The sequence below is a fragment of the Tympanuchus pallidicinctus genome, unplaced genomic scaffold, assembly GCF_026119805.1.
Source record: "Tympanuchus pallidicinctus isolate F22 unplaced genomic scaffold, pur_lepc_1.0 scaffold2, whole genome shotgun sequence".
Lineage (NCBI taxonomy): Eukaryota > Metazoa > Chordata > Aves > Galliformes > Phasianidae > Tympanuchus > Tympanuchus pallidicinctus.
The window spans coordinates 53,842,768-53,867,117 of NW_026294721.1; the positions used below are offsets into that span (position 1 = coordinate 53,842,768).

Consider the following 24,350-nt stretch of genomic DNA (forward strand, 5'->3'; position numbering starts at 1 on the left):
ACAGTAAGGAAAGGTTTAGTCTATTTGAAATTTTGTCCATGTCTTTGTCATACAACATCTGAATTATGATAGCTATATAACAATTCTTCCCATACATTTCGTAAGTAACTAACAACTAACTATACTATTACACTTTGCAGGTAAAGCATCAGAAATTAATTTCTGATTTTATGTATATTTATGTGTATATAAATATATATATATATATATTCAGAATTATTTACTGCATTTAACTACCATACTGTGTGAAAGTAGAATGGTGATTCTAGTGACTGTGGTAGCATATTTTATTAATCACACGGTAATTATAGCAATAAATCTAAATAAAGGTTGTATTGGAGCAGGGATCATAACTCAACATCTTTTATTAAAATTCCTGTTAGAATCAGATACCTATGAACAATCAAGATGAGACACCTTTTCCAATTGCTTATGGTGTAAACAATATAAGTCCATGAAAATCAGTGTAAAGGAAGTTAAGTTTGCCTCTCTGCAGAAGTTTCCAAGGAAGAGACAGCTACATATGGTGACTGTGTTGAGCAGTGAGCCAACTGCTGCTCCTCAATTCCATCAAAGCTAACAAGATTGTTGGGTTGGGTTACCACTCTTCTTCTCCCTCACTGAGTAGGGAAACTCCAATAATTACCTTTGGCTGCCCTTTAAGGCCTGTGAGACTATCAGTCCCATGATAGCTCTCTACAACAGCTTTACTTGCTTTATGCCCATTTATATCATTAGTGTAAGGAAGGAAAAGAATAACAGCAATAAAAAAGTTATATAGAACTTAAGAGAGAGGGAAGGGGTAAAGAACGCTCACTGCTTTTCCACATTAGAATTAAAACATGACCTCTCTAATGGCAATTTCAAAAAACTAATTATCTTCTACTGAGTACAGTAACTTGCATTCAAAGCATCAATCTGTTCTGAAAATGTTGTGTTCATTCACAGTGATAACATCTGGCAGTTTTTGTGTGTTTTTTTGTTTAGTGGTTCTTTTTGCAGAGAGGATGAAGGAAAATACATACAACTCTCACCATACTTCGCAGTCTTTCAAAATGTTAAGATCATGATTATATTCTTCTGAAATATTGGCATCGGAAGTAGTATTAGCCAATAAGTCTTTGAGGCCATGTCAGTAGCAAAAATTAAAAACAAAAAAGTAGAACTTTACACAACTCTTATTTTAATATCAAATGCTCTCATATCATTTTTTGCTTCAGCATCAGCAAAACAGATCTGGTACTGGGAGAGTTTGCTTTTGGTAGATTCTCCTGCACAGAAGTGGGAGAAAATGGGCAATGTGAGCAGTGCTCAGTAGTGTGTACCACATTCTTCCAGTGACAACAACTACATGCAGATGCAATTTACACAAGCATTTTGATTTAACGCTGTGTTTCCCCATGCATCCCAGTCTTGAAACCTGACAGTTAAATAAAAATTACATGATTTCTGCATCATAAACCACACACAAAAAATCTGCATTACACATAACATTGTTTAAAAATCTCCCAAGAGGCTGATAATTCACAGAGCAACAGCTGCAGTCCGGTACTTCTATACCCAAGTTTGCAAGGTTATAATGTCATGGCATTGGTGCAAAGTAAAGCAGTAAGGTACTCCTGTGTTTCCCTCTTAAAATACAGTATCTCAGGAAAAAAAGATTTCTGTATTATTTTAGAAGCTGGAATCACAAAATAGGTTCATCATATTCACTGGCCTATAGGAGAAAAGTGGGTAGAAGATTGCAGCAGCCTACATTAGCATTGTATAAATTCTCCCGTAAAAACAAACAGCCTACTTTTCATGCTAAAATCAAAGCATGGGATAGATAGCAAACAATCTAGAATTTATGCAGCTGAAAGACAAAGAGAAAAAGCCTTGAGGAAGTTTTATAATCACAACCTTATCAACTGACAGACACAATTTTATGAAAAATGTATGTGTAGGTGTGTATGGTTTCCAAAGAGAAAATGATGTGAGCCATTAAATATGTTCCAGAAGAACTATACTATGCAATTTGCATAAAGCAGATAATTTTAAATCAAGACACTAATATAGTAAGTTTAGATTCAAATAAGGTAATCCAATTTATCCTCTCTTATATATATGATAAAACCCCACAACATAGCTAGGAATACATACACTAGACTGGTGCTGTACTATAATGAGGCATTAAATAATCAATTATGCTTTAGCATTCACTTTGTCGTAAGCATTTAAAAAATAAGTGCCCGTGTATGACAGCTTTTGTATGTATGAAGCTTATTAAAAGCCAGTTAACTGCTGTGCATTCACTGCAAAACTGGGAAATAAAATGCATTTAAAATTATTTCTCTGTTCTAGGAAGCACACAAAGGTTGGCTTGGGGTGGGGAGAGAGAGGGGGGAAGGTCCACTTCTTACATACTTAAAATATTACACTAGACACTTATTTTATGAATCTTATGTATTATTTTTTTTTAAATCAAGCAAATTCTAAGCATTTTGTATTTTAAAATAACTGAATGTCTTCACTTCTATGAATCTAAATTTCTCTGTTGTAAGCAGATGCAGCATACTTTTACTTAAACAAAACATAGAAAAAAGAAAACACAACAAGTCACAACTATGTTTTGAAGCAAATAATCTAACCTTTAGCTACAGAGCAGCTGGGATTTACTTTTCTAAATAAAAAATTTATGCTGGCAGCATCAGTTCTGCTTCATTTGTGATAGACCCTCAGATTTTTTTTGTGTGAAAACAAATAGAAAGAGAACACCTGGTAGCTGTCATGTCAAAATAATGTATTTCAGCCCATGGCACCCTCCATACCTAGGGACTTGTTGTATAATGACATGAGAACTTCTCAGTTCTAGCCTTCTACCCCAAGAGCTTTGCAAGTCTGTTGTTCATAATTTTATACAAATACTAGGCACTACCCCTCCACTACTATTCTGTGATTTTCATCCGGTGACAAATGCAATAGAGAAATCATTCTATCAGGGCAGATGTTTGTAACTCTTCAAAATGTTTTGTCTCGCTTTTCAATGTTTGTGTTTATAAAGTTTTCAAAAACTATTTAGGAACATATGCATTCCTATAACTTCTTGCCTGAAAATATAACCTCTTTTTTCCCCATTTTAAAACCAAAGAGGACATTACTGGCCAGTGAATATAAGAGAAATAAGATAATAAGAGAATATAAGAGAATTTTAAGTGTCATTCGGGAGTTTGATAGTATGCCTCAAGCTTGTCTTTTAATTTCCTGGGGTCTTCACTCTGGAATTTTCCTCTTCATCTCCCTTTTTGCTTTATTTCCTCCACTCCACAAGATGCATTGACCTGGGTGACCTACAGAGTTTATTCCAGTAGGCTATCCACTTGCCAGCTTGATCTGACCACAGGACAATTAATGTTGTTCATGGTGAATATGCCCAATACCACCATTTCACTTCCTAGTGAATTATGAGCAGAGCTCTGACACCTCAGCTTCTCAACTCCCTCCACTGCTTTCTTTATATGATCTTAATGCAATTAGAGCATTAACAGAGTAAATGTATCTGCTTCCCACCTGCCTCCTGTATGCATAATTTTCTTTATTCAAAATGCAATATACAAAACAGGTGAAATTCCGCTTCTCCTAACTTATTCTGAACCCCTTGACAAAGGACCTCTGTTCTCTCCTCAAAACATCTCTTCAGGCACAAGAACAACTTCACTTGACTCTCTAGTACAGTCAAAAGTTATCTCCCTTACTACTGTGTATTCTTTTACCTGAGCTGATTTTTTTTTAAAAAAAGCAAAAACTACCAACCCATAATCAAACTACAATATTGAATTTTATTACTAAACTATTGAAAAAAAAAATCTTCCATTCAGAAAATCAGGGTTTCAAATATTTGGCTACCATTCTTCACCAGTGTTCACCTCTCACTGTTTGAGTCTAAACTTTGGCTTATAGCTAGCACAGAGAAAAATAAGGCTAACCATAAGAGGATAAGGTGAAATCGTTCCTTCCATCAGCGATACTGAACAGAATTAATCACTTCTCTCAAGCATTAAATATTGCAAAATCTGAGACATATTTCTTTATTACTTGTTTGGGCACATCTCCAAGGAACTTTATCCCATTAATAAATGAACCTCGGGAAACTTACTCAGTTTGAAGTACCAACAAAAACAATTTGCACACTTGGACATACTTATTCTTTAGCATTTGCTCCTGGTCTAAGTACAACACCCAGAAGCATGCAGATGGCTAAGTCTTATGTTTTATAAAACATTCCCTTGATTATATGTGTTTTCAAACAAAAGCCAATACAGCAGAAGTGTTCCTTCCCTTCTCCACAGCATCACAAACATGGCAGAATGAACTTTTTTTTTTTTCTTTTAAGCAGGCTGCTTTGACTAATAGTTAAATATTAATCAAATGTTCTCCAGAATAGCTTCACACCATTTCTATTTTGAAATAGTAAAATTTCCTCTGGTTTGATTGTAATGAGAGATGGTGCTTGGTTATGTTCTGGCAATTTAATTGAAAACAACAAAAAAATAGACAGAGGGCAGCATTCCTAAAAATAGCCATGCTCGTGAATAGATTCATGATCTGACAAGACATTTATCTGCCCTCATGAAGACTGAAGAGCACAGATGGGCTTACCTTCTTCTGAACAGTTAGACTTTGAATAAAGGGCAAAGAACCATTTTTCTTCAATCTGAAATAATTTCTGACTTGTGCCACAATCATTAATGAGCTTGGCACAATAAAATTGGTATTTTTAATGAGGAAAAAAAGGAACATGAAAGATAAGGATATAGTCATACTACGCAGAATCATTCCTCAGAAGTTTACATGTAGGTCAGCAAAGAAAATCAAAGCAAGTGTGAAAAGCACGAGGTTTATAGTAACAGTTTTTTTTCCACAGGAAGATACAGGACTATATTTCTTAAAGCTCTCAGTATAGATAAGTAGTGATCTGACTCACTGCCAGTCTCATTAGTAATTTCTTTTTTTAATTTTTTTCTTTTTTTAATTATCACTCCTGTGCTCACGATTTGGAAAATTCAGCCCTTCTCCATCTCCAATGTTTATACATTATTTTCCCATGTTTACAGGTTAAGTATAAATATCATACATGTCCTAGTACCCAAAAGCCACACTAAATCATAACAAATTCACAGTATGAAGAGTAGTGTGACAAAGAATTCTAGACAGCTTTCATCTACTAGAACTACATAGTCTGAAACAAAACAAATCTCAAGAAACCGAAGGAAAGAATAAATAGCTATTTTGAATGTAGCTTATCCATAACTTACAAATTAAAAGAAGCAAAAAAAAAAAAACCAATAAAAATCTCAGTTTTCTTACCAAATATAATCTGATTATTCCATTATTTACATGGCTTACAAATCAAGTAATTAAGTCTCTCTGCTTTTTTAAAAAATAGCATTTATTTCTCCTCTACAATAATTGTAAATTAAGCCTTGCCCTGAGATACTGCAGAGCTGGATCTTTAACATCTTCCAACTGCTTAAGATAGTAATCGCTTCTATAATATTAGTAACGTGTGTTAAAGATTCTTAAATGGCTAAGTAGTTTGCTGTGATACTTTAAAAGCATTCCTCCTAGACCAAACTATATAATTCCAGAGGTAGTTACAACATTTTCAGACCTTTTGGGAGACAACACACACCACATTCACCATGATCAGAACTTTCTGCCTTTGTTTTCTCCACACATATAAATAACTAGAAACATTTTTGCATGCATGAAGAAAACAAAAGAAAACAATACCAAAGAAATGAAAAAAGATTAAATACTATTATACAATCAAACGTTTAAATAATCAAGGAAATTATATCTATTGCTATTAACGGTATTTCTGTGGTTGATTTTTTTTTTTTTATTAAGATATGTCCTAGTTGCTAAAGAATTCACAATTTACTCCCAATCGGTCCCATAATGGTTGCTTTGTATTTAATTTTGCTTTTTTCTTTGACAAAGAGAGAGAAAACACAACAAAATAATGACCTCTACCCAATAACACACTCAAGGAGTGCTGCCTCCTTACATTTTATGTTCGACACACCACCTGAAAGTGCATTTAACAATCCATTAATAGGATGCATTTGGACAAGTAATTAAAACTCTTTACTATTGAAGTGAGAGATGTCTGTTTGCAAGATACATCTGTACGTTGCACCCTGTAACACAAAACGCTTACCAGTCCAGCAGAAGGTGATGTCAAGAACTGCCACAAGTCCTTGCGTTAGTGCAATACACTGCGGCAACAAGCCTAGGTAATCTCTCCTCAAGGAAAAGATGTGTCAAGGAAATCCTAGAAACAACAACAGCACTAGGAAGGGACTCTCAGTAGGAATCAAGTTTAAACAGGCTGCACTTTGACTACAAGCCATAAACATGTATGAAAACATTTTTCAGAAAACTAAAATAAATATCTTCTATACTCATCATTATTGCCCAATAAACTACACTTTTTATTACACATACCTACCAGCTAAATGGTGTGCAAAAAACATGGCTTCTCACTTAAAATATGAGAATGCAAATCTATTTAATGGCCTTTAAAACTTTATGGTAGGTATTAGTTCAGAAAGTACTTAAAAAGTTTTTAAATTTTGACAAAGTCAAATACTGCTCAGACAAAATTAAAGATTTTTGAACAGTCTTTATATTTGTTGCTTCTTTTTTTAAGCTTTAAGTTTTTAAAGGTCATACACAACATTTATAGCGCTGTAAACAGAGGTTATCATTCTAGCAATGTTTTATACATACAGATTTGAAGTCTTCCTGGCCTCACAGTCCAGGAAGACATAGGTGTTCCACAGTAAGAACATAAACAGCTATTAGTGTTTCAATATATTAAAGAGAATACTTGCTTCTTTAGAATACACGCTGTAAGAAAAGTATTTTTAATTCATGATATTTCTTCACTGAAAAATTCCACTTCAGGGACAGAAGCTTAAATCTTGAAATTGAAATTTAAAAAAAGTGTGGCGCATCAAAAGAAAAAAATACAAAACAAATCTTTTCCCATTATTGGATACTTATTTTTTGCTAATTGCCAAAGTAAATAAGAGAGAAGATGATGCTTTTTTAAGAGCCAGGATACTGTTTTAAAGTACTTCGGTGTTATCTCTAGCTCTGCTATGTTTCCTCTCGTACCCTAGTATGGACAATCTAGTATTGCCAATCCAACTTAATGAAACTCCAGAGTACAGGTGCCTCTGTTCGTCTTCTCTTTCTAAGACGTTAACAAAGCTTATAAGTATTAAATGTGAGTGAATCACTCTCTGTTTCTCCAAGACCTCTGCTACGCTCCAGGCTCCTTAAGAGCTTAACAAGCAAGGATATGCCTATGCTCTCAGCTCATGTTTTCATAAATACATAACAATTTGTGCTGCCAAAAATGCATAACTACTAGTGGTGACTCTGTAAAAAAGTAATGTAAGTAATGTTTGGTTACTGAGAATTTGCTCTACCAAATAGTGTTATTGCGCTCTTTGTATCTGCTATAGTTTCCATACAAATAAATAGGAGGCATCAGTTTCTTTGCAACTGAAAAATACTAAGATGCAGATACTGGAAAAAAAATTTTTTTGAAGTAACCTAAATACAAGATGTATGTATACACTACATGCTGGGCACATAAAAAAGGGACCTAATTATTTTTATTTCCTATGTTTATTCAATTCAGAAGCAAGAAACATGAAATGAATTCTGGGAACTTTACTGGAGGAAATGCACCAAAACATATTACGTGGAAAGAAAATAGGCATTTGAATGACATTTTTCAATTTCAAGTATTTTCTTGGGTAAACAGAAATAGGTTATAATGGATAAATAGGTTATTACTGTTAAGGCAGCAGCAGGAAAAAGTAGAAGAGACTTAAAAAATTACAGATAGTAATTTTATTTGATAAAATAACAGACCACTTCCATCACAGTAAGTAATTAAAATGTAATCTCTTTATGCAAAAGAAACAAGAAAGAAAAAAAATAGAGTATTTTAGGCTATTAAGTCTCTGTATTACATGAAAATCTAAGTTAATGAGAAAAACAAAAAGTTTAAAACGTACATTAGTATAAATACAGCTCACTGACGTACAGAACCTCCATCAGGTCAGGGAATGCAAGTTTCCTGATAAAACTTCTTTCTTTAGCATTACTTTGGGACATTTTAGACAGAAAACAACACTGTCTTTATTCATGGTACATTTAAGTAGAGACAAATAGGGATCTGTATGTTGAACTAAGGCAGTGTTCAGGCATGGGACTTTAGATTTTGTTTATATAGTTAATTTCAGTTTTCAAATAATAGACATTAAAAGAAGATTGTTTTCTAAGCAAGTGCTTTTAGAACATTTAATTTTCAGAAGTCAGCTGAGAAGATGTTAAAAAAAAACAATCTGATCTACTCATTTTATTAATTTAAGTCATTCTACATCATTTAATAAGCAATATGATCTGATTGGTACATGATATCAGAAAGTTTAACAACAAAATTTGAGCAACCAGGTCTAGAGGGAGGTGTCCCTGCCTATAGCAGATGGCTTAGAACTAGATAACACTAAAGGTCCCTTATGACCCAAACCATTCTATGATTATATGAAAATTTAAACTAACATGGCTTGAGTAGTCACAACCACTGACAAACCATAGGTAAAAATGATCATAACAGAATTTCCATCTTGTATCAATGAGAAGCCTGCTTCAGCTGTTAAAATTTCATCCGAGTTCTACAAATAGTCTTAAAATCAAGAAGCCATTAATTAAATTTTCAAATGATGCAATATGCAGGAAGATCAGTAAGTGATAGTTAGATGAAATCTATCATCAGCTAATAAAGCTTCAATAGAAATTCTGCTGCTGCTTGTGCTATCCTTGAGTTGAAAACCAGAGGTATGCCTTTCTGGGAAAGAACTATGCTGAAATATGGACAAGCAGATATACAATCCAGCCACCCAATACCAACAAATACGAACCAAAATTTCCCATACTGTCAGATGTTTTGAAGTTATATATTTGGTCTTGTTCTTCACAGAGTACTAGCTGATGGAATTCGGTTAACTAATTACTGTAACATACCAAATAATTATAATACTAATTTCCCAATATTTGAAGTTTGTATCTTGTTCTGTTTGTTTAAAGCAAAATAAATATTTATTTGCTTTTATATTGTTTTGATGTTTCTATCTGTTTTATGGCACAACTCCAATTTTATAGGGCATTACCATCCTGCGTTTCAGGAATAGCATTCAGATCTTCACTAGTCCCCCACAGTGCCTCATATAAAGCTGCATATTTTATCCCATCTTACTTGCCATTCATGCCCACCCACATGAGACACATTACTCACATCCAAAGATTATAGCATTGCTATGCTGATGATACCCAGATTTATTTCTCCATTAAACATTAATGATGCAGTATCCGGGAATAAATTTTGAGTGCATTTTCTGATGTGCTAACCTGAAGATAACCATGAAATACATCTATTTTTCTGCAAGACAAATTTTATACCCCCAATATAATAACTGCTGCTATATTAGCCTGTTCCTTCCAAACAATTAACCACTCCCAAAAACTTCTGTATTTTCAGATAATTCCCGTAATACTGTAAATCAACAGATTAAAAATGTAACCAAAACCACTTTAAATGAATTAATACTTCTGTAGCAATGTTAAGGAAATGAGCTACATGCAGTTATTGTTGAAACTTGCACTGATGTCACACTAATTCTTTCATACATTTCAATAGCATAACTGGACTTTTTAACAGACATTGACATAAGACTGCAATGCTTTTTCTAAGACAATCTCTTTTTTATCACAGAAAAATATATGCATATATATATGTATATATTTACAATTTCATTAAATTAAAACCCAAGGCTTAGTCAACCTCCCAGAAAACTAATCAGTACATTGCTTATCAATCCTCTATACTGAGCATAGCAAGAGAGACAAGACATGCGAAATCAGCCGAAGTTTTGGTTTTGGATTCCATAATTTCTTGCACTGTCAATAGAGAACACTTATTAGGATAATTTCCGTTACCTATCATCTAGCACATCTCTGAATTTAGCAACCTTCTGCCGCAGCAAAATGCTTTGCATGCAGCTTGCAGTGCAATTCATGTTCCCCACAATGTGAAAAAAATAGAGGTTATTGGAAAAACAACAGGAAAAAAAGTGAAGAAAAGCAAAGAAAAGGAAATAGGAGGGTTGTTGCCTTACAGTTCTCTTCGCATTTTCTTTATGCAGAGATCAGATTTGGAGTTACTAGTTGTCCTACTGAAAAATGAATTTTTATTTTCTATAATCTTCCAAGCAAAAGCTAACCTTCAAATTACACTGGCTGTTACATAATGACAGGTACTACAACAAAAATAGTTCTGAAATACACATGTAAGTATTTTTCTTTCTAATAATAATCCACACTTCCCTTGGAACAAAATCCTATATCAATTGCTATGTCATGATGCCTTGAAGGGAAGAATGTAATAATAGTTAAATGAAGGCTTTAGTGCTTGTATTTAACTGGAGTAATGGCAGCACAGACCAGAGAAGGATGCTGTGATCTGAGCTGGATAAGTTTGGAGAAAAATCTTTTATTTCATGAGGAAAAAGAAATCCACACACTCTCTCTCCCCCCAAAAAAACCACCACAAAAAAGTCAGATGTCTCACTTGCAAAATTCAAGTCAATGCGCTGTGTCTTTACAAAGTAACAAAAAAAACAAAACAAAACAAAAAACAAACAAAACAAAACAAAAAACCAAAAAAGAAACAAAAAAACCCAAATCTGTCTATCTGCAGCCAGAAAATATTTAATTGGCACACAATACCATTTTGCTGATGCTTTAGAGAAAGAAAACTGTACACCCTAAAATCCAATTCAAGAGATCAGAATACAAAAGTGCAATCCAACTGACTGATCATCTATAACAAAAGACCATAGGACTCCCTGGTTACAAGTGAATTCTGTCCTTTTCAGTTATGTTTCACTTTTTTGTTGAAGTCTGATGCTTTAGATGCTCAACTTTGCAATGGAATAGTAGGTTATGGCAGCCCACAGGGAAAATGAGACACATTATATACCAGGTATGATGAATTTTGAAACATAGTAAGACTCATGGGGTAGGTTGCTTTACAGCTGGCCCATATTTTGTAGTGCATTAATCAAAATAGCATCTACTACAGTCAAAGTCAATACTATCACATGGTGAAGCAGAACAAAATGCATTATTGTTCCACATCAGGCTTAGATACACCTTGTACAAATTAGCAAAAATACACAGAAAAATGCAACTCTTTTAAACAGTATATTAAAATTAAGAAAAAAAAATGCATCTTCAGAACTGTGACTCATACTAAACCAAGAGATAGCTTTCACAGGTGCCAATATGGCTTTCCGAGACATAATGCCTAACTTTTGCACATGCACTGCTCCTCTTGAAGAAAAATGGTGCTCTGCTTTACTGTACGAGAGTTTATTCATCAATGAACGTTCCTGAATATAAGCATCCAAAATCACTCAAGTGGTAATCTTAGAACTAGTTCTATCTTTGGAAACTTACTTGCATACTTTCTATAAGAATAAGAAAATGCTTTCTCAGTAACAACTATTTATCAACTTTCAGTACCACAGAGTGTATGTCAGGTGAAAATACTGTGTTTACTATTCTACCCAAGACAAATAATTCAAAAATATAGTGCCATGGAATAAAATAAGAAATAAAACCTGTTTAGGTTTACCCTCATGAACTTTTGATAGATGTTCCAGTTCAAATAAAAGGAACAAAATGATTTTGATCCTTTCAGTTCTGAATTGTTGAAAAGTCTTTATTTTTCAGAACAGAGAGGTTTTGTTGTTACTGTTTTAAAAAGACTTCTTATCTGATAATAGAAGCTAGCAAAGAAATATCTTTACTAACTCATTTGTACAACATCATCATTATAGAATTCAGCAATTCTCTCTTCTCACAATGTGAATGTGCTATAGACATGGTTAATAGAAAATGGTGGTTAAATGCAATCAAATGCCACTCACTAAACAGTAGATCAGTTTCTAACACTGAAGACAATGGTAATGGTAACAGCATATAAAATAAAGAATAATGACATTTTAACTGTGACAGTTTACAATGTACTAATATCTCTTTGTTTTACTTTTCAATCTAAGTAAAAATGAGCAAGGGTTTTCAAATTACTTAAACTGTTAATAACAGTCTGATTAGCTAATGGCTTTTTATTGACATTAATTTTTACGTTGACTTAAAGCCATCACTCTTTTTTCTTCCACTAAACACATAAAAACCAATAATACAGCAACGCAAAATTAAAGTATTTGATGCAAATGTTAAAAATGAAACATCGTACTGTTATCTACTAAAGAACAAGTCGTTACATGAAAGGAATTCAAAGCACTGCAGAGAATTTCAGATGAGGAAACTGAGATACAGAAAGTAAAAACATACATAGAGCTGGTGACATAAGGCCAGAAAACAGTTTTTATGCTAACAAGTTCAGAAGCTTCACTGCTAAGTAATGTTGTGGAAAAAATGCAAGTACAAAAAGCGAAAAAGAAATGCCAGAACAATTCTCAAAACTCTAAGTAACACTGCAGCTACAAATACAGAGCAATAAGGCAATGACACTGAAAAAGCAAAAGTACTAATAATGAACACATAATCAATTCATTGTTCCTTTCAGGGTCATAAAAATTATTACAGCATTTTATCTTCAACAACTACCCAATTAATATGTAGAACTACTTCTGCACTTTTCTAAAAGCTATAAATTGATCTGGGTAGTAACTCTGCCAGACAGTAAAATGAAACTTTTCATATGCATGGTGTTTTGGTAATAGGACTTACAAACCATGCCTGGGCTATTTCTGTTTGCATATGCTAATAGAGACTTCTGTATCATTTTGAGATGAAGAGAAACGCTCCTTATAATACTCAACTTCGATTGCACCGTCTCTATAAATGTTTCTTCCCTTCATGCTGTGCAATCACCCTACTGTTTGCTTGTTTGTTGGTCATAATGTAATGATTGTTTTTTAAACTTCATTAATGCTTTTAATGTTAGTATTTCTTAAAAATATCATGCTATCATAGCTTATTTTCTAGAGGTGTTCAAAAACAGGGAATCTTCCTGAAGGTATTCACATAACCTATTATATCACCAAGAGTGCAGGCTGGTCATCTGCTAGATCATCCCTCAGTGAGGTTCAGTTCGGTCCCTTGATGTCACTTAACATTGTAGCACAGATTCGTAGGACTGTCTATCTGTCAAGGAAGGTCTGTAGCATGAGAAATTTACTGAGCACAGGGCATATGCCAGCATGTTTCTCTAAGACCTACCTCACCTGAGAGTATTCTGCCTATCGAGTAGTCACCTGAAGACAATCTCACTCCTGTGAGAATCTGAATTGACAAGAGAGGGAAGTGCCAGCTCCTTCACACAACCATTAGTGCTCACACGTGCTCAAGTGTGCTAATTCAAGTCATGATCTGAACTAACAAAGAATATGAATACCTTTCTTCTGGGCTGGTGAGATGAATAAACTTGCTATAATATCAAACAAACCCTACAGAGAGGAGGAGTATAATCTGGATTTAATGACCTTGTTTGATAAAAAGAACCAAGTAGTATCCACAACCACTGTATAAGTGGCCTCATTCAGGAGTCTGGACATAAAGGTAATAATAACCAGTTTCAAATGCTAGTGGACACATTTCCACAGTTTTATACATTGCAACTCCACAGCATAGATTATTTGGCAAGCAAAGAACAGTGGACAAGGTATTCAAAAATCTTGTACTAAGCCACCATACAGGAGGCATTTTAACTGTTAAGAGAATTACATTTGTTGAAAAGTCTGTTTCATTAAAGAACTCAAATGTTTCTGAGAAACTCAAAAACTAAAAATTATCATTTGTAGTTTGTACTTAAAACCAGCCTGGTAGAACCTGTGCCTATTCTCTGCTTTCTGGAGCCTTGTGGTCCTGCTGTTTGATATGACTGAATGCAGTCATCACACGACAGGAATGAGTACACAGAAGAGTCTGTATGCTGGAGATAATACCTGCTGTTTTCACAGCAAAAATTAACAGTTAGGAAGAGGCAATTTAGACTTGTGAACCAGTCAACATATACCCATATACCCATTGGGATTCATCTCTACCTGAAAGTGAGTCACAAAATGCAGAACTTAGATGCAAACATTTCAATATACGTTTCTTTTTCCCCTGATTCTTCGTCATCTCCTTAATGTTCAGTGTCAGTGCAGCCAAAGCTAAACTTGCATTGGACACTGACACTAAATTTACATGCCTTGTGCCGGTCACCTGTGAAAACACAAAATTCCTGTTCTCTCCAAGCATCTCAGAAGCAGAAATAAGTTCCCTTACAGAGGTTTTCCAATTTATTAAGATAACACGGTACAAGGAAGGTAGTTGTTGTTTGCTTTGAGGACACCTCAAAAAGTACATCCTGTCATCTTTTGTTACCTGAGGGTAACAGCAGAAGGTTTCATCGTTTATCTACCTGTATTTAGGAAAACAAAGTTTGAATGTACTCTCTTTCAATAGAAACCCTCAACACGTTATGACATTTTATTAAGTCATTCATATCATCTCAGTAAGTCACCTCTTTACTCAGACTGTGCTGTCTCCATAAACTGTAAACAGCTAAGAAAAACGAAAAATATTTAGAGGAATAAGGTATGCTTGTAAAATTTGGATCACCTTCTTACATCTGGCACTAATGAAACCTATCAGCTACACAAGGCTGTTAAAAAGAAATTATATCTCCCACTGCAAATGCAATGTTTGTCAGATATTTTTAAACTTTCCTCTTGCACCACAATGACTAGGATATGCTATCTTACGCTGACATGGCAAAATCTAAAAAAGAATACATTTCCATGGAAGACTTAGGCATTTATAGATACTGTTTATATTCAGGGGCAATTTCTATGATTTCTTTGTTACTAATACAAAAAACAATTTGATTAACCAATTGCCAATTCCAAACACAGAAAGCAAAATACCATCACTGTACAGCAACTGCAAGTTGTACCGATAAATCTTTCCCTTCCACATTTATTAAACTATCATCCCTTAAGACCAAGAAACAGTTGACTGAATAGCTGTCATGAGAGATGAACATTTGGAGCAAACATACTATATAAACATCTTACTCCTATACTCATGGGTTTACAGAATATTAGATTATGGATGGAGCTCAAAGATGCTTCAGTTGTGTTTAGGGAATATAGTTAAGGATGGGTGCTTCCGAACATATTAAGATAAATTTGTCTAAATTAAATATTGATCAGTAGATACATTTATCTCTTGGCAGCCTTACACTAACAGCATTAAGCTCTCCTTGCCGACATTGAACCACATCCTCAAGATTTCCCTTTCAGTAGCTTCAGGCACTATTGCACATATAGTAACTGAAATTTTTTTAATGACCACTTTAAACACAATTAACAAAATTAGTACTCTCACTTTATTTCTAAAAGCAAGTTTATTAACTAACCTTATTGTGCAACTTATAGATTGCTTATTCAAGGATTTAAAACATTAGCCAGGCAGGCAAAAATATATATCCACATATGCAAAAAATATAATAGTACCTTAAAACTCTGCAACTGATTTTAAATGTCAAAAGATGAATTTAGATTCAAAATTCATTTTAAGATGTATATTTTGGATCTGTACCAAAAATGGTACATTAATTTCTCTGTTCACAGAGCACTAAGTAATGAGCACAAAACCTGTTTGCAAACATAAATACAATGAAGCAGTTCTTAATTACAGTATGCAAATGTAAGTTCAGAAAATTGCTTATTATCTACAATGTTTAAAATTGTAACTTCTATTTATACAAATTTAGAAATTATATTTTGTGTAATTAGGTGTACATTTTAAAGATATGCATAATCACATTGTTTTTGCAAATTGGATTAATTAGTGCACAAGTGGAGATTAACTGTGAATCGCACTTGCTCAAGTAACAGACTAAATGAAGTCAGAATAACTTCTTTTGTGCGCGGAGGGGTGAAACAAAGTAAACAACATACTTCAGTATCATTCTTGAAACTTCTGTAGTAAAATAAAGCATAAATCATGCTTCTGCTAAAGACAATGCAATGCACATGGGCTTATGATGGATCTGCCTGCTTTGGTGGAGTACTACTGATCTGCAATGATCAAGATCCTAGAGTTCAGTGTCCTAAAACATGAAACAAATGAGAAAAGGAGACAGAATACATATTTTTCTCTGCCTTAAAAATGATAAATACTGAAATGCTCCACTGTGGCTTTTTATGTATTGCACATTTCTATAAAAAAGCTGGAACTAATCAGAATCTAATCAATTATACCACAAAGGTAATAAAAAGCAAAAGAGTAGGAGAAAACTACTTTCTGATAAAGTGACATCATATGGTACTATGTACACTTTTTTATTTCACCAAGCATTTTGCAGGTAGAAAAATCAGTTTCATTTCACAAACACATTCTAAAATTTGAATGAGCAGTTTCCTGCTCACTCCTGTCTCAGAACAAGGTATAGGAAACAATAAAAATGCCTGTCTACTTCATCCTGAATTCTGTGACTGACTAATACAAAATGTGGTCTTAATACTCCATGGAAGACTAACAAGATATAATTCAATTAATTTTTGAACTTAGAGTGTTAAACCAATGAAGAAGTAGAAATTGCTGTCCTACTAGCTTGCAAAATTTGTAAATCTTATTTTATTCTAATCCTTATATATATATATATAAACACACATTGATATGAAACTGTACAAAGAAAATGTCATGCTATCTTATTTATACCACACAAATGAATGAACAACAAATTCAATTTCAGATCCCATTATAAGAAAAATGGATAGGTCCCAACTCTGACACCCATCACAGCAGCCTATTTGCACCTTTCAAAGGCAAAGCAGACTTCTATTATAGCAATGCAGTAAATCTCTCCCAGCCAAATACAATGGGAAATCCTTGCTAGGACACAACAACTTCATATATTCATATGAAGTGACACAGCAATAGATGATAATTAGCAGAAAAAGTTTTCAGCATATTTTACTTACAAAACGTTCACACTCGAAAATGACCATTACGTTAGATGAAAATATCATGGGAAAAAAATAAAAACAAAAACAAACAAACCAACAATGAACAACTGAAACTATTCTTTCTTACTCTACAAAACCTATCAAGCCATCACTTTTGCATACTGTGTGTCTGAAGTATTTACAAAGACAGTAAAATTTCAGTTACCTTGATCCCAAAACAAAACAAAATACATTTAGGTCCCTGGAGGACACTGACTGCAGATAGAACTCCGTATTTGGACTGATGTAGTACAAAATCTAACATACTAGGTGTCTCCTAATCATTGCTTCACATTTCTACAAAATCTTCAGTGCATATATGGATTTGTATACCAATCTGACTCTGGTTACCAACAAATGTCAGTGACAACTGATTTCAGACATAAGTTTCATTATTGTAATAGAATCTGTTCAAGAACACTTTTGTTCACATTGTTCAGTGATGGTTGGAGATAAAAAACATTCATTTAGTACAATCTTTGATTTGATTGGTGGAAGTTAATTGTCTCCAAATGAGAGCACTGTATAAGATATTAAGCTACTGAAGTTACTGTGTGTTGCAACAAGTAACAACCGTTTTGAAAAGACAGCATTATTAAAAAACGTGGAAATAAGCATCTGAGATGTTTTACATTAGAATTACATTAGCATTTGTGATTCTTAAATATTCCATGCTGTAATTTGAGCTCTGTTTCAATTTACAGCTAGTGATGAAATTATAATCTTGTATAGGCAGTACTATTGTGTAACCAGAGGTGGATTTGCCCTCTCTGTCTAACTAGAAGCATCATAAAGAACTTACAAAAAAGACTTCTTAAGCATAGCTATTATTCTACCTGCAAAAGACAAAGTTGTTACTGGACAGTTCCCACCTCAAATGCAGCTTCCTCTGGAATTAAGTAGATATCAACACAACTATCCAACATCAACTCAGTGCTTCTTTTAGCAACCATATATACACCATTTGATCAACCACTTAAGACAATACACTTACAAGACAAAAAAGATTAGGTAGTTAAAGACTTTGAGCTATTGATTTAACTTGTTTTCCTACTACCATATAATTTACACACAAGTTAAATATAGAATCTTTAGAGTTGGAAGAGACCTTTAAAGATTATCTAGTTGAACTCCCCTTGAATGAACAGGGACATGTACAGCAAGACTGACTGGGGCAAATCCAGCCTCACATTGAGAGCTGCCAGACACAGGGCATAAGCAATTCCAGGTTATAAAACACATTAGCGAAATTTAAGCAATATTCTTTTTTATTTTTCCCCTCTGCAAATTCTATTCTAAACCAGAAAGTCATACTTATCTTCACCGATACTGCCATAAGAACCAATCCATCTCTGAGAGAAGTATAAGAGAGAACTGTCATGTGCTGTGGGATGTTTCCTTACACACGGATTATAGAACAAATTTATGGAAGTATAGGTTTACCGAATAACGAATCCCATTTTTGTTCTGATTTTATTCAACAGGCTCTGGCAATGTGCTCTAAAAAAAAAAAAATCCAACAAAGCAAAAAAACTCGATTTGTTACTCATGAAAGGGAACCTAAATACTAAGGAAATGCTAAAAGGAGATTTTGTGATCTAACGGCTTGTTGTAATGCCTTCAGGATAGTTCAATACAACACTGAAGTGGAAGTTAAATCAGGGTGTAAACATTCCCTTGTTTTTTAAATAAAAAAAGAGCTTCCTCTGGCTATAGATACTGAACTGCATCCTGTAAATATTTCTGCAGGAACTTTTTTTTTTTTTGAGTCTGATGGCTAAAAAAATCTCAAGTGACTGCATTTCACCCCTCGGCATGAATTCCCTAGACAAATGAAATTTTCTTGAACCTTAAGATACTGACCCTTAAAAAAAGATTTCTGTGAAACCATGAAAGCCATGTAAAATCTTCACTGGTTATGTTTTTCCAGGTTTACCCAATAACTTTTTTTTGTCTTTCAATAACGTACTCAAAATAATTGAAGAATAAGCTCTATTTTACAAACACATGGTCTAAAGCTTATGAATGCTTTTATTATTCATGCAGAAATACTGATACTAATGACAGATTAACTAAATTTATCAAGACTAAAGCAGAACACTACATTAGTTACAAGTAAAGGATAAGGGGAAAGCAGGAATTGTTGTTTTAAAAACAGAAGAGAAACAAAGCTGAGATCAGTGTCCTTAGCAGAAGGAAAGCTGCCCAATATCATGAAAATATTAAATCTTCCTTCTAAGAGTAGCTCCTCTAAAGTTTTAAAAGTCAGTTTTAGGAACTCCATGCATGTTTGTGTGCAGTAAGGATTGTGAGATCTATGCTGAAGTGTACAAAACAGCATTACTAAAGAGGAATACATTATATCAATGACTTGTCTATATACTCTGATTCACTGTCCTAAGATCTTCCACCAATGTGTGATGTGAAAAACATAAAAACCATTTTGTCTAGCTAAAGCAGTGGCAAGAACTACCAAAGTTTCATTACATTATCAAGTACAAGGTAACGCAAAACACTACTAATAAGTAAGCCTAACAGTGGAGTAAAAGAGTTTCTTAGATGCCCTAAGAAATCTACAAGGTTTTAAATTAAGTTGTACACATGCATAGTGAACTGAAAATAGTTGTTCCATAGTCAATCCAAGGCCTACATTGACTGCATACTTCAAAAATCATTTAACACTTGCTGATTAAAAATTACTGTGAATGGTTTAAGAAAGCTAAATTTAGAGAATTTCTTACCTAATATACAACAGAGTAAAACAATACTCTTGAAACATTTAAAAAAATATCTAAACTGACCTTACCATCCACAGAATTAAAAATAGTCTTATTTTCATTTTATAAGGTTGGGTCATAACAACTAGCACTATTAACCACAGGAAAAGGAAAACTATTGCTTCCTACTCTCTTAGAGTTGTACCAATACGGGGAGTTTGCATTTCATATCTTTTTCCTCTTTTCTTCTACCTAAAAATAAACAAACAAACTAATAAAACCAAGGTAAAAGTGCTACATTCTGGTTTGTGTTACTGATGAAATTCCAGAAGCATGTTTTAAAGGTGATAAAAATGATGTTTTATAGAAAAGAAAAAGTAGGAGCCAAATGAGACTGTAATGTGGAGAGAGAATAAAAACAATACAGTAGGATAAAAGAAAATGAGCAAAGGAACAACAGCAGGGGAAAATAATGAGCCAGAACAAAAATGTCATCATTAGAAGAAATGGCAAGAATTCTCAACAGAAATAGAAAATTGCAGACATGGCAACAAGAAACTTGAGAAAAATGGAAAGAGATGGTTTTAAGGAGTGGAGTCAGCAACTGATTCCTTTCCTCCTTGCTTAAATGAGTACAAAAAGCTTTTTGATGGCCACTTAATCTGTTTATCACCATAGCAAAGTTCACTGCCATTATAATTCTGTCTTATTAAACTACTGAAAAAGGCCCTGTAAAAACTCCTGAATACTAGATGTTTTTATCATTACAGATAACGTGAATAACATTAACAAAACTTCTATCAATAACAAAGAATTCAACTAAAAACACAACAAAAAAAAAAAATTAAAGGATGCATAAGTGACAAAATGTAAACACCAAATCTCAAAGGGAATAAGCTCATTGAAAAAACAACAGGTCTATTGGCAATTATCAGTCTTCAGTTTATGAAAAACTCAAGTAAGTGGGTGGTCTACCAGTAACATGACACTAAAATTTGTTTTCGTTTTGCACTTTCCCTATTAAGTGGTCAGTATGTGGAAAGAGCACTGAGCAATGAAGATGTTCAGCTCTGTTTCTCTCCACAGATATTTGTTGTAAAAGAAAATATATATTAAAAAAAAAAAAAAACAAAAAAAAACAGAAAATGACATTGATATATTCTGCCTCGTTTATATAGGTTTTGCTTTCCTCCTCATTCTCATCAGCTTGGTTATCACTTTGTATTTCACTATACTTGCCTGTGATATTTTGTCAGTCAGTTAAGTCAAGTCATACCTCAGAGTCCAACAATGAGGAAATTCTTAAAGATTTTGCCATTCCAGTTAGTGAAGAGTTCACACCTGTTATCAGGAAGCTGCAGTACTGTTCTAAAAAGCAACTAAGTTGAAAACATTCTGTTATCAGTAAAAGAAATACTGAATGTATACAATTTTCATTCAGTTTTCTGTAGACATTATTACTGTCAATTTGCAAAGTAGTCATTCCTCACAGATTAAATTGCTAAGGTTCAACACCTATTTGTGAAATATCTGCCACAGAATTTGCGGCCCCAAGTTGGAAACTAAACTCTACCTGCTGTTCAGTTTCTATTTGGTTAATGTCAAGCTTACACATTCTTTAGTGTTACACAGATTTAACTGAGAATGCAACGAAGACTGATCACATAAAACTTGAAAAATATATATATGGTACACCACATGGTCAAAACTTTTACAGAACAGATTTCTCAGAATATTAAATGCTTTATTGTGATTGGTTCTTCAGCAGCTGATCCAGAGAGCCTACACATGAGATAACAGTCTCCTAGCAGTTTGCCCAAAGATCACCACAGTTACTGAAAAAGCTAAGTCATATCCTCTGTTATAGATCCTAACGGATTCTGACAGCACAGCTCTGCCTTGGGTTCATGTAATGCTCTCAATAGCAGCTAAGAGTCCAAACAACAACATTACCTGTGCTTTCAGCTCATTTTATACATAGTTTCACAATTGAGAGAGCTTTTTTTCATGGGAATGACATGCTTATTTTTTCCAGTTATTGCAAAACTCAGAATTAATTTATAATATATTCCTATAGCAAGACAATATAAGTATGCACGAAACAGCCTTCAGTAGACACTTAGCTTCGCTTCTTTTTCTCTAGTAAGAACCTTCTGGATTCTGGGGATAGATTTTAAGGCCTTCAAATTATGTTGTGATAGCAGGAATAATTACCAAATACTGGAGAAATTCTGAACTGTCCATTTTTGTTCATTTTCTGGAATTGTGGGTTTTTTTTCCTCCAGTATTTTTGGGTGCTTCTGAAGTATACTGAGTATTAAAAATTGACTCCACTGAAGCAAGAGAAGCTCTACTTCCATATTGAAGTAGTCCTTCTGCAAGCCTGCACTCTAACCAGGGAAACTTTATTTCTTCATTTTGTCTTTCAATTTGGCCTCACAGTAATCATTTCTCCTCAATCATTTAAGACTGGAAGAATAAACACAGATGCACTTAGATGCAGACATGTATTAAATGTACACTTTTAATGTACACTGGAAAGCTCATGTCTTTGATGTGTGAATTTATAATTATTTTACATATTGTAGGTATGAAGACAGTACTGTCTCTGTGTGATCCCCTTAGGCAGCTATGCACTGCTCCTGCTCACTTAAATCCACAATATTTTGTTAGTGAGGATGTTGGAATCTATCTCCAAACATTAGTATGCATGCATCATTACCCAATATAGATCTAATCCTCTCATTTAAGTATCCAATACAAAGCTATCATTTAATTTCATAATGATGGTTAGCATCAGCAGCATCACAAAATTTCTTTTGAGTGTTTCTAAATGAATAAAAATCTCCCTTGTAATTAACCTGGTACTAAATATAAGGTTGTAACATCATGTACACAATTGCTGCATAGCATCTTCAGCGTCACTTGTATGCATATGCAAAATGAATTTTTGTAAGTTTTTTATACAGTGCATTTGCTGGCAAAGAGAATTTTTTTTTTTTTTTTTTTTATAGCTACCATCCAGACATTGTTTTCCATATATTGCCTTTGTGGGCATTACAAATGAAATGCCATGCTGTTCCCCAAACCTCATCTATAATTCTCTCTCTTCACATTTCTTGCTGTTTTATCATTAATGTTAATGTTCTGTTGATACTTAAGAAGTAGAACTTCCATTACTAGAAATGAACAAATGAATGAAACGCACTAGAAAACCACTGCAATGAGTTTAAGACAATAGTACACAGTCTAGGTGTAGTTCCCACCATATTTCTATTGAGAAAGAACAAGTAATAAGTCAGTTACAGAAACGACATTTACTGTTTCCATTATTGGTATTATGTGGCAGGCTAACTTTATCCTTCTAAACTACTTCAGTTTTAAAGTTAAAGCATATTGAAAAACGCAAACTGTTTTAAATGACTGAATCATATATATACACACATACACACCCCTCAAAGGATACCATTTAACACTGGATAAATTTTAACTCCAGAATTCATTCATAGACACCCTATTTAAGAAAACAGAATATCCAACCCTATCATTATGCATATTGTACCTACATCAAAAAAACATCCTCAGCCTCAACTTTATGCCAGCATTCACAATGTTCTTCGTGTTTCCTTACTGAAATTGCTTCAGAAAATTCAGTGTTTTTCTTTAAAACATACCACTCAAAAAGAAAAAAACCACCACACACTGACAAATGAAAAAATAGCCTTTTAGATCAAGTAGAACAATTTTTCTGCATTTATCCTGCCCCAAGCTTTTAGAGACTTACCTGTTTCCTTAACTGTTCAAAACACTTAAAGTTACTTATTCTTTCTCATCCTCTTAACATCTACCATAGAATATTTTATCATGGTGTATCTTTTTTGTGCCAGTGTATATATATGTATATATATTTTTAACATCTAGTAATTTGATTTCCACTTTTATCCCTCTTACAGTGTATCAAGCAGCATCACATTCAGTCATTCAGATACCGCTGAAGAAAAATGCAAAAACCGAATTCAGATTACTTGATATCTTTAGCAAAGTATCAATTGGAAAAATAACACATCTTAGGTAGAATAGCAAACTCTAGCACTTGTTAAACATCAATGCTCAGTATGACAAAAAAGAGAAGGTGAAAGTAACAGGACAGGCTTCAGGCAAAATGATTTGTTTTTCTCCAGTGTTCCTAGAGTTGCTTTCAAAAATAATTATTTTCCTTATTACTGTGTATTCAGAAGAACCAATTTCTATTGTAATTAAGAACTTTTATATTGGTTTATGTCTTCACACTGAAGTTAATGTCCTGTCAACAATTTCATCGGTCCACATAACGAGCAGTAAATCTAAATACTACTTCTGCACTGATAAGTACCGTCAAGTGTAAAGAGAAAATCCACTCAATAATGAAGAGATGTTCTAAGCAGTTCTCCACTCAAAATAATTCACAGATCAAGTACGTTTAGGAACTTCAGTAGATATGCTG

At 33.7% G+C, this 24,350-nt stretch overlaps 1 protein-coding gene across 3 annotated transcripts in view; it reads right to left on the bottom strand.

Annotated features, from left to right (window-relative positions):
- The window catches only part of CCSER1 (coiled-coil serine rich protein 1), a 617,512-nt gene that overhangs the window by 197,110 nt on the left and 396,052 nt on the right, over positions 1-24,350 (bottom strand). The window contains exon 10 of one of the 3 annotated variants that reach the window (XM_052681486.1): positions 19,700-22,336. The exons of the other annotated variants lie outside the window; for them this stretch is intronic. Coding sequence (XP_052537446.1) covers positions 22,331-22,336 — 6 coding nt within the window. The 3' untranslated portion in view covers positions 19,700-22,330. Of the gene's footprint in view, positions 1-19,699; positions 22,337-24,350 lie in introns of those variants that run through there. 3 annotated transcript variants of the gene reach the window in all.